Source organism: Bombina bombina, chromosome 10, assembly GCF_027579735.1.
Source record: "Bombina bombina isolate aBomBom1 chromosome 10, aBomBom1.pri, whole genome shotgun sequence".
Taxonomy (NCBI): Eukaryota; Metazoa; Chordata; class Amphibia; order Anura; family Bombinatoridae; genus Bombina; species Bombina bombina.
Window position 1 is genome coordinate 174,137,077 of NC_069508.1, and position 12,356 is coordinate 174,149,432.

At 37.0% G+C, this 12,356-nt stretch overlaps 1 protein-coding gene across 1 annotated transcript in view; it reads right to left on the bottom strand.

Moving 5' to 3' along the window:
* Positions 1–12,356, bottom strand: part of LOC128641004 (cytochrome P450 4A4) — a 78,583-nt gene that overhangs the window by 13,320 nt on the left and 52,907 nt on the right. Inside the window, exons 6-9 of the mRNA XM_053693511.1 lie at positions 12,152–12,303; positions 8,206–8,312; positions 2,662–2,852; positions 1,572–1,705 (exon numbers count right to left, since the gene is read on the bottom strand). Coding sequence (XP_053549486.1) covers positions 1,572–1,705; positions 2,662–2,852; positions 8,206–8,312; positions 12,152–12,303 — 584 coding nt within the window. The remainder of the gene's footprint in view (positions 1–1,571; positions 1,706–2,661; positions 2,853–8,205; positions 8,313–12,151; positions 12,304–12,356) is intronic.

Genomic DNA, 12,356 nt, shown 5'->3' on the forward strand with positions numbered 1-12,356 from the left:
ACAAATGTGTGCAGGCACCAATCAGCAGCTAGCTCCCACTAGTGTAGTATATGCGTGTATTCATTTTCAACAATATATACCAAGAAAACAAAGCGCATTTGAAAATAGAAGTAATTTTAAAAGTGTATTAAAATAACATGCTCTGATTCTTGCATGTTTATTTTAAACTTTCCTATCCCTTTAATTAAAAGAAAATGTGAATACAATGAGGTAGATTTACCATTGTGCGGACGGAAATGATCCACTGTAGCAATCATGTCTGCCGCACAACGATAAATGCCGACAGAATATGCTGTCAGCATTTATCATTGCACAAGCAGTTCTGGTGAACTTCTTGTGCAATGTCGCCCCCTGCAGATTTGTGGCCAATCGGCCACTAGAAGGGGGTGTCAATCAACCTAATCATATGATTGATGCCCACGGTCTCAGAAGCAGCAGACGAGTTAAGAAGCAGTGGTCTTAAGAGCCTGAAGGCTTGCGCTGAAACAGATGAATTCGAGCCGATCGACTGCTTGGTAAATCGGCCCCAATGTATTTATTTCTATGAGTGTTTTCCGTAAACTTGTAACCCTTGTGGCCTGCTAGCTTGTAACAAAGGTCACCTCTAAATATATAGCACATGGTTCTTCTCCCTGGCATGCAAATATGATGCAAGTCTGCTCTTTGCATAGTAATTGCCCGACAACCAAATGGGCAGAAATAGCTTCACAGTGGGATATTACCCAGAATTCCATGCTCTCACTTCTCACTACACCACCACAGATCATCTGCATAAGGTAAAAAAACATTTTTTCTAGGTGGAGTTTAAAGTTTTTATTTCTTATTGATATTAAACTGGTTCAATACTGGTTTGGAATAGAGATACTCTGAGAGGAGTCCCCAGGAACCATATATGATGGGCACATAGAGAAATCATCAATTAAGGACAGTGAGAAACGTCTGTTCCTTAAAGTTCTTTTTACATTTCCTGTTAAGTCCTATACTAATTAAAGCTGAGGCTATTCAAATGAATTGGAGAGGCTTAGAAAAGCTGTAATCACACAAGCTGGATACAATGTTTTTATGCAGAAAACTCTTATGGATTAGATAAGAATGTGTGTATCGCTGGTGGCAAGATTGTAACAGTTTTGCCTTTTTAATACAACTTCCTGGAAGAGCTGATAATCTGAATGAATTGGCATTACCACGTACAACATCTGGTGGCACAACACATTAATGCTCAATGCTGCGAGCATAATTTCAGTAGTGAACCGTAAGTGGTAAATTGCATAACATTAGACATGGCTGCAGGGGATATAATGGTGCAGTGTGTAAATACAGGTGATGATTGCTCTAAGAGGCTTTATTATTACACACTTAAAGGGACAGTTTACTGTCCTGAGTATAATGGATTTCTATTTATTATTTATTGGTGGCCAATATTCCATAGTAATGGGGATGGTCTCTAGCACAAAATAGTACATTATTTCTTTTTCATTTGCATCTTATCCTGCTAAGTGTTCTCTTTTCTGTGGGGCCCTAAATACTGAATCTTGTTTTGAACGTTGGGAGTTAACTCTTATTACACCCACCTGCTGGTAAGGACCGACCATCGTAGAACGTGATTGGTTTATTGAGCTCCCGGGATACAGAAGGGACAGGCGGGTACAATCTCAGGCTCTCCTTAATGCACATCGTGGTGTAGGGGATCTTATTGATATCCTCCCTATGGCAAATTAGATATGTGATGAGCCAAGAAAGACTTTTTACCAAGATCTGATTGAATAATATGATTGAATAGCAGAAAAATAACATGCTCTAATCGACAAATATACTGCTGTATACATAATCTAAATGCATTAAAATACAAAATAGATAGCGCAAATCTTAATGGGATAGAAAGGTCAAAAATTAAATATGCATAGGTGCAGATCAATGTGAAATAGAAGCATCTTTGCAATATACTTTCATTAGCTAAATGCTTCTAGTAAAAGTTATTACTATTTTTCTGCGGCATACACACAAATCCTGTATTCAAACACCATACCGTCTCAGAGAGCTGGCAGGGGTGGGTATTGCTTCTGAAGACAAAATTTGTGTCATACAAGCCACCGACTCTCTAAGCAGGATTAGTGTTTGAATACTGGTGCACAGGCCTTCACAGGATATGTGGGTATGCTGCAGAAAAACAGTAATAACTTTTACTATAAACATTTTCCTTCTATTTCACATTGAAATTCACCCGAGCACATTTCTTTTTTTACCTTTCTATCCCTTAAAATTTAATGATAGAGAGCACATAATCAGACGTATAAAGTAAACTAAAATGCAAAGCCCAAAGTGTAAAAGCAGCAGAACTCTGATGTCAAGCAGTGCTATATCGCACTGGGCTTGCCTCTCCTTCGCATGCAGAATGCAGGGAACACCAATTGGAGAAGTAAAGCAAAATCTGCCTTTTTAGAATCTCACTATGGATCTCGCAGTGCTGGAGAATCATTTTATAATCACACATAGCTTTACATCATCAGGCCTATAGCCCCTACAGGATATTAATGATAAACTTACATACAGAATTACTGTAAGTGAGTTCTTGCTTTTGAATGTCTCATTAAGATAAATTCAGACACAGATAAATAACCATAATGATGGGAAAAACTAACCACACCAGTATCTGATTCTCACCATTCCATTGTACGTCTGTCCCCCAGTACACTCCTGATCTCCTCCCGACACTTCTGCTGATGCTCAGGATGTTGAGCCATACAGTACAGGATCCAAGAGATCCCACTGGCCGTCGTATCGTGTCCCTCAAACATAAATGTGTCCACCTCTGCTCTCAGGTCCTTATCAGACAGACCCTGGCCGTATTCATCCTAAACATATAGATTTAACCTTATATGAAATATGGATTTTAATAAATATTTGTTAAAGATTAAAATTAGAAGAGCAATTTGAAAAACAAATATAATTATTGCAAAATGCACAGGGATTTACATCCAATTATATAATGCAATCATTCCTATTGAATAGTTCTGTTTAAATGTCACCCAAATTGCAGCACCTGTAAAAATAGCAGCAGTAAAATAATTTAGAGGTCCATTTGCTAAGATTCAAATTTGAGCAGCAAAAATGCTCCAAGCTTAGGATATTAGTCAAGGCAATGTTGCTGCTTTACTGATTCAAAAATTGCTGGGCTAGGTATATTTCTTAGGCTAGCTAGATACTGCAGCAACAAATTGCAAAGCAATGCATTGTGGGTGTTTTAATGCCCTGGGAACAGGGTCAATAAATGTATTCAAATTCAAGTATTTACATTTAATCTAAAACAAATACGTAGTCTGTTGCCCCCTTTATAAAATGTACCGCCATATTTTATAAGATTAACAGGAAAATATTTATTAATTCAATATTGCTCATCAGAAATATCATATGATCACAGTTAAACACATACGGCTAGATTTAGAGTTGGGCGGTAGTCATCAAAACCAGCGTTAGAGGCTCCTAACGCTGGTTTTTACCGCCCTCTGGTATTTGGAGTCTGTCAGGAAAGGGTCTAACGCTCACTTTGCAGCCGCGACTTTTCCATACCGCAGATCCCCCTACGCCATTTGCATATCCTATCTTTTCAATGGGATCTTTCTAACGCCGGTATTTAGAGTCGTGGCTGAAGTGAGCGTTAGAAATCTAACGACAAAACTCCAGCCGCAGAAAAAAGTCAGTAGTTAAGAGCTTTCTGGGCTAACGCCGGTTTATAAAGCTCTTAACTACTGTGCTCTAAAGTACACTAACACCCATAAACTACCTATGTACCCCTAAACCGAGGTCCCCCCACATCGCAGCCACTCTATTAAAAAATTTTAACCCCTAATCTGCCGACCGCACACCGCTGCCACCTACGTTATCCCTATGAACCCCTAATCTGCTGCCCCTAACACCGCCGACCCCTATATTATATTTATTAACCCCTAATATGCCGCCCCCAACGTCGCCGCTACCTACCTACACTTATTAACCCCTAATCTGCCGACCGGACCGCGCCGCTATTATAATAAAGTTATTAACCCCTAATCCGCCTCACTCCCGCCTCAATAACCCTATAATAAATAGTATTAACCCCTAATCTGCCCTCCCTAACATCGCCGACACCTAACTTCAAGTATTAACCCCTAATCTGCCGATCGGAGCTCACCGCTACTCTAATAAATTTTTTAACCCCTAAAGCTAATTCTAACCCTAACCCCCCCCTAAGTTAAATATAATTTTATTCTAACGAAATAAATTAACTCTTATTAAATAAATTATTCCTATTTAAATCTAAATACTTACCTGTAAAATAAACCCTAATATAGCTACAATATAAATTATAATTATATTGTAGCTATTTTAGGATTAATATTTATTTTACAGGCAACTTTGTATTTATTTTAACCAGGTACAATAGCTATTAAATAGTTAAGAACTATTTAATAGTTACCTAGTTAAAATAATTACAAAATTACCTGTAAAATAAATCCTAACCTAAGTTACAATTAAACCTAACACTACACTATCAATAAATAAATTAAATAAACTACCTACAATTATCTACAATTAAACCTAACACTACACTATCAATAAATTAATTAAATACAATACCTACAAATAAATACAATTAAATAAACTAACTAAAGTACAAAAAATAAAAAAGAACTAAGTTACAAAAAATAAAAAAATATTTACAAACATTAGAAAAATATTACAACAATTTTAAACTAATTACACCTACTCTAAGCCCCCTAATAAAATAACAAAGACCCCCAAAATAAAAAAATGCCCTACCCTATTCTAAAATTAAAATAGAAAAGCTCTTTTACCTTACCAGCCCTTAAAAGGGCCCTTTGCGGGGCATGCCCCAAAGAATTCAGCTCTTTTGCCTGTAAAAAAAAAACATACAATACCCCCCCAACATTACAACCCACCACCCACATACCCCTAATCTAACCCAAACCCCCCTTAAATAAACCTAACACTAAGCCCCTGAAGATCTCCCTACCTTGTCTTCACCACACCGGGTCCCGATCTGTCCAGAAGAGCCTCCGATGTCTTGATCCAAGCCCAAGCGGGGGGCTGAAGAGTGACGTCCATCCTCGGGCTGAAGTCTGGATCCAAGCGGCGGCTGAAGAAATCCATCATCGGGCTGAAGTCTTGATCCAAGCGGGCGCTGAAGAAGTCCATAATCGGGATGAAGTCTTCTATGAAGCAGCATCTTCAATCTTCTTTCTTCCGGAGCCATCATCTTCCAGCAAACGCAGAACAGGATTCTATCAGCCAATCGGAATTAAGGTAGGAAAATTCTGATTGGCTGATGGAATCAGCCAATCAGATTCAAGTTCAATCCGATTGGCTGATCCGATCAGCCAATCAGATTGAGCTCGCATTCTATTAGCTGTTCCGATCAGCCAATAGAATGCGAGCTCAATCTGATTGGCTGATTCCATCAGCCAATCAGAATTTTCCTACCTTAATTCCGATTGGCTGATAGAAACCTATCAGCCAATCGGAATTCGACGGACGCCATCTTGGATGACGTCATTTAAAGGAACCGTCATTCGGCGAGTAGGCGCCGTTAGAAGAGGATGTTCTGCGTCGGCTGGAAGATGATGGCTCCGGAAGAAAGAAGATTGAAGATGCTGCTTCATAGAAGACTTCATCCCGATTATGGACTTCTTCAGCGCCCACTTGGATCAAGACTTCAGCCCGATGATGGATTTCTTCAGCCGCCGCTTGGATCCAGACTTCAGCCCGAGGATGGACGTCACTCTTCAGCCCCCCGCTTGGGCTTGGATCAAGACATCGGAGGCTCTTCTGGACAGATCGGGACCCGGTGTGGTGAAGACAAGGTAGGGAGATCTTCAGGGGCTTAGTGTTAGGTTTATTTAAGGGGGTTTGGGTTAGATTAGGGGTATGTGGGTGGTGGGTTGTAATGTTGGGGGGGGGGTATTGTATGCTTTTTTTTTACAGGCAAAAGAGCTGAATTCTTTGGGGCATGCCCCGCAAATGGCCCTTTTCAGGGCTGGTAAGGTAAAAGAGCTTTTTTATTTTAATTTTAGAATAGGGTAGGGCATTTTTTTATTTTGGGGGTCTTTGTTATTTTATTAGGGGGCTTAGAGTAGGTGTAATTAGTTTAAAATTGTTGTAATATTTTTCTAATGTTTGTAAATATTTTTTTATTTTTTGTAACTTAGTTCTTTTTTATTTTTTGTACTTTAGTTAGTTTATTTCATTGTATTTATTTGTAGATATTGTATTTAATTAATTTATTGATAGTGTAGTGTTAGGTTTAATTGTAGATAATTGTAGGTAGTTTATTTAATTTATTTATTGATAGTGTAGTGTTAGGTTTAATTGTAACTTAGGTTAGGATTTATTTTATAGGTACTGTAATTTTGTAATTATTTTAACTAGGTAACTATTAAATAGTTCTTAACTATTTAATAGCTATTGTACCTGGTTAAAATAAATACAAAGTTGCCTGTAAAATAAATATTAATCCTAAAATAGCTACAATATAATTATTATTTATATTGTAGCTATATTAGGGTTTATTTTACAGGTAAGTATTTAGATTTAAATAGGAATAATTTATTTAATAAGAGTTAATTTATTTAGTTAGAATAAAATTATATTTAACTTAGGGGGGGGTTAGGGTTAGAATTAGCTTTAGGGGTTAAAAAATTTATTAGAGTAGCGGTGAGCTCCGATCGGCAGATTAGGGGTTAATACTTGAAGTTAGGTGTCAGCGATGTTAGGGAGGGCAGATTAGGGGTTAATACTATTTATTATAGGGTTATTGAGGCGGGAGTGAGGCGGATTAGGGGTTAATAACTTTATTATAGTAGCGGTGCGGTCCGCTCGGCAGATTAGGGGTTAATAAGTGTAGGCAGGTGGAGGCGACGTTGAGGGGGCAGATTAAGGGTTAATAAATATAATATAGGGGTCGGCGGTGTTAGGGGCAGCAGATTAGGGGTACATAGCTATAATGTAGCTTGCGGTGGTGTACGGAGCGGCAGATTAGGGGTTAATAATAATATGCAGGGGTCAGCGATAGCGGGGGCGGCATATTAGGGGTTAATAAAAAAAAAATTCTTTGTGATTCAGATAGTGCATGCAATTTTAAGCAACTTTCTAATTTACTCCTATTAGAGAATGTTCTTCATTCTTTTGGTATCTTTATTTGAAAAGCAAGAATGTATGTTTAGATGCCGGCCCATTTTTGGTGAACAACCTGGGTTGTTCTTGCTGATTGGTGGATAAATTCATCCACCACTAAACACGTGCTGTCCAGGGTTCTGGACTTCCTTTTTTAAATAAAGATAGCAAGAGAACAAAGAAAATTGATAATAGGAGTAAATTAGAAAGTTGATTAAAATTGCATGCTCTATCTGAATCATGAAAGAAAAAAATTGGGTTCAGTATCCCTTAATGGTTTCTAACTGAACACATGGGTGAGCCAATCACAATCGATATATGTATGCAGTCACCAATCAACAGCTAGAACCTAGGTTCTCTGCTGCCCCTGAGCTTGCCTAGATACACCTTTCAGCAAAGAATAACAAGAGAAGTAAGCAAATTAAATAATAGAAGTAAATTGGAAAGTTGTTTAAAATTGGATTCTCTATCTAAATCATGAAATGATTTTTTGGGTTTCATGTCCCTTTAAGTAAATTCTATGAAATCCCATGAGATCTCAGTGAAGTCTCATGAGATCACAGCAAAGGCAAAGCATTACCTAAGCACTGCTGATGCGGATTGGCTATTCCCCCCCCCCCCCCCCAACGTTCAGCTGGACAGCAGCTGAAGTATAACTGTTCACAGAGCACTTACTCTGGTGAGTTGATGAAATTTTTAGGTAAAATATCCTTCCTTTTTACATAGAGATGCCCAGGTGATATTTTCTTGTCAGCTTTTTATAGTTATGCTGCATCACTTTCAAGTGATTTAACATTTAGCGCTGCGGAATCTGTTGGCGCTCTACAAATAACCAATAATAATAATTTGAGTATTATGTCCCTTTAAGTGATACGGTAAAAATGACTATGAAACCTGATGATTTACCATTGTAAATATGTATTGGGCAGATGTAAATGAAAATGTGTGTAAAGTTTAAAAACAATAAATAGAATTATCTGCATCGGAATACAAAGGACAACTAAGGAACCCTTAAGAACGTCTACAGCTGCCTCTCACCTTGGCGCACAGGAGAATATCCAGGAAGTCCAGATGTCTCTTCTGCTTGACCTTTTCCAGCTCACCTTCGTTTTCCAGGAGTTTTTTTCGCTGTTCTATGACCTTATCTGGTGCAACATTGGAAACAAAAAAAGAAAAAATGAGCTAAGGACAGTTTAAGCTGAGACGCACTTGTGTGCAGTAGACTTGTGCACCCCAGACATTATCAGTTGATTTGAAATTTTTGTACCGAATATTCAGGGAAATTTATATCCCAAATATTTGGTGGCTGCACTATTCAGTATTTGTTTCATTTAAATCTAAACAAATACTGAATTTTAGTCAAACATTTACATTAATTTTTAATAAAACAAATTTAAAAATGTTCAAATCTACGTGCTCTGGAGAGAGCATTGTGCAATCCTTATCTTGCTAGAGCCCCTGCCGCACTAACAGCAGGCTTAATTGCTCTCGGTTCCCAGAACCTGCACTAACTTTAGTCCAGGGAGACGAGCGCACTAAACCTCCTGTTAGCGCGGTCGGGCTCTGGCAAGAAGAGGCGTTAAGGTATTAACCTCGTAAAAAAAAATTAAGGATTTTCATCAGTATTTTTTTGTTTTCTTTAGTGCATTCATTTGGATATTTGTTTTGTTAAAACGAATATCCGATTTTCATCAAAAATGTGTATTCGTATCTAAATGAACACACATATTTAGTGTGCAGGACACACCTGATACTCTGTTTTATAGGTGTGCCACCTTTATACTTAAAGGGACATGAAACAACTTTTTTTTTAATTGTATCTGAATCATGAAAAAAAGTTCCCTATTTACTTACACTCAAGGTAATCTTTGTTGAAGAAAATACCTAGGTATGCAGCATGCACGTGTCTGGAGAACAATATGGAAGCAGTTTTGTAAGAATGCTTTTGGGCACTAGATGGCAGTAGCCTTTGCACAATACATGGCGCTCTAGACATGTGCATGTTCCTGAGCCTACCTACCTTATTTTCAAAAAAGGATACCAAGAGGGCAAAGTAAATTTGATAAAAGAAGTAAATTGGAAACATTAACAAGTGTACACTGTTTCTAAATCATAAAATAAAGCTTTTGGATTTCATATCTCTCTAAGTTCTATATACATTCTTTGCCCCCTTTTCCTGTAATTTAGCTCTGTAATTCTCAAAGTTGCAGGGTCAAATGAACGAGACAGCAACTGATCAAGGTATTCGCCTCACGATAAACCTTGCCCCATAGCATTGTAGGGTCACTAGTGTCCCTTTAAAATATGAGTTTTTTTGTGATATAATCCTAGAGAAAAATAAAAAATATGTAATAATATTTATACACACATTCACATACAAACTAATATATATTATGATATTTCATCAAAACATTAGCACAACTTATTAAGGATATACCTGTAATGGCCAATAGATGTCGCTACCTACAATGACGATTATATATTATATAAATCTCCTGCGCTGATCAAACAATCCCTGTCTCGAATATTGCAGGGCATACTTTCAAGTGATTCAGCATTTGGGTAAGATACTCCTTTAAAAGGGACAGTATACTATAAAATTGTTTTTCCAATTCTTTTTTTACTAACTGCAGAGTATAAAATGTATGATATTTGCTTTTTAAGGTTTATTTGTATATATGAATTAGCTGATTTTGTGTTTTAAAGTCACAACCTAATAAAACGGGTTGAGCTTGTAGGTATAATCAGATCTCATTACTTTATCACATTGTGTACATATACATGCTTCTTTATCTTATATCTGTCCATAAACCAATTACCAATACTTGGAGAGAACAATGGAAAATCAAAATTTTATTACCTTATCTTTTCTATACCTCACTGGGAGTGTAATTTCTTCTACTGGCTGTGTTTACACAGCTTGGCCTTAAGGCCAAAAACTTTCAGAATGGGTGGGGATACCACAGGCTAAATCAACTATTTCAAATGCCAATATAAGGGTAATGGAAATACTTCTAAACAATTTCACACTCCAGCAGGTAAAGTGGATCGTTAGGAACAAATTAAAGGGGGACATTTTTTTGAGTAAACTGTCCCTTTAACTAAATACAGTGACAAAACCAACTTTTGTTATCAATTAACTAATCCTCCTTTTTTCCCCCACACACAGAATTTCTTGATCAATCAACTGTTTCATTTGGTCACTTGAAATATCTACTATCTAATATTCAATCATTTGTAATCACATAAAATACACTGAAGATCCAGCAGTTGTTGCTATGGAGGAGACTCAAACAGTGAACAAGAATGAAAAATTGTATAGCATAAAAAACACAATATCTAAAGAAATGAAAGGGTCATGAAACCCCACATTTTCCTTTTTATTATTCAGATAGAGCAGACAATGTTAAAACAACTTTCTAATTTATTTCTATTATCAAATTGTCTTTGTTCTCTTGGTATCTTTAGTTGAAAAGCAGGGCATAAGCTCAGGAGCGTGCACGTGTCTGGAGCACTATATAATAGCAGTTTTGCAAGAATGTTATCCATTTGCAAGAGCACTAAATGGCAGCACTATTTCCTGCCAAGTAGAGCACCAGATGCCTACCTAGGTATCTCTTCAACACAGAATACCATGGAAACAAAGTTAATTTTATAATAGAATTTAATTTGAATTTTGTTTTGTTTTTTTAAATCATATGCTCTGTCTGAATCACAAAAGAAAATGTTTGGGTTTCATTTCCCTTTAATATATAATTCACTGACTATTTCGAGAAAAGCCACTGAGCTAAATTAAGACAGGGTTCCAGTGTCACCGCACAATACATAAAAAGAGATTACCAATATTTTGCCACCTGGTGGTACCATAACTCAGTAACATTTTCATACACAAAGTGTTGTTCAAGCCACTAACAACACTAGTGGTATATGGTGCAACATCATCCGAACCCATTGCAGTACAGGTGGCCCTCGTTTTACAACGGTTCAATTTACACCGTTTCAGAATAACAACCTTTTTTCCCAGTCATGTGACTGCTTTTGAAAAGCATTGAGAAGCAGTGCATTTATTAAAATAGCCAGTAGGTGGAGCTGTCCGCTTGTGTTGCAGCAAAGCTAAGCAAGCTGAAATTACTCAGTTTTAACCAGACCTGACCTATCAAGCAGATTTCAAAGGAACAAGACTTTCCGGTCTATAAATCAATCCAGATTGGAATGCATAGAAAGGACTGTTTGCAGAAAAATGCAAGTGAAGTCTGTGTTGTGCGATTATTTTATTAGGTTTATAATGCTGTTTAGCAAATGTTTTTGTTCATTTAACTTAGTTTAATTATATATTCTGTGTTGTGTGATTATTTTATTAGGTTTTTAATGCTGTTTAGCATTTAAAGTCTTCATTTCAAAGCTTTAAAAATAATGTATTGGGTGTTACTTATGACAATTTTGAGAGGGGCCTGGAACCTATTTCCCTCACTTCCCATTGACTTACATTATAAACTGGGTTTCGATTTACAACCATTCCTTCTGGAACCTAACCCCAGCGTAAACTGAGGGCTACCTGTACTTTGTTTCTGCAGATACTATACATCTTGTAAGAGACCAGTCTCAAAGGTTGCTCAAAAAATGTGAATTTTACTAAAAATACCACTAGTTCTAAAAATCTTTTTTTTAACCATCTCAGTGCCATCCTCATATTTATACACCTCTATTTTATCACATCCAAGTTCAATAGAAAACAAAACCAAGTATTACATTTTTTTAGCTAAGAAATGTGTAATTTGTGTAAAAAATGTGTAATTTGAAAAGTAACCAAATATTTATCACATTTTCATTTATAAAGTACTGTATTGAAAATATTGTATATGACTTTTTTTCAGAATAAGCGCTGCTGGATTCTAGTTGGTCCCAGTTTATAATCAGCTTTGAAAAATCGTCTACAAATGGATCTTTATTGGACAAGAGAATACAAATATCATCAGTGACTCACCTGTGTGCTGATGCGCTATTTTGCAGGCCTTTCGGAAGCGGTACCCATGAGGACTCATATAGTAAAGAATATCACTGTGATATGGGAAGATGCGGACTCTCTGATGGGTCAGGTAGGAGAGATCGTACACAGCCTGGATATAGTCATTATTACTGCAGAGGGTACAAACAGAGGCCTGCATTAGAGTGTGTGTTTTGTTTAAATA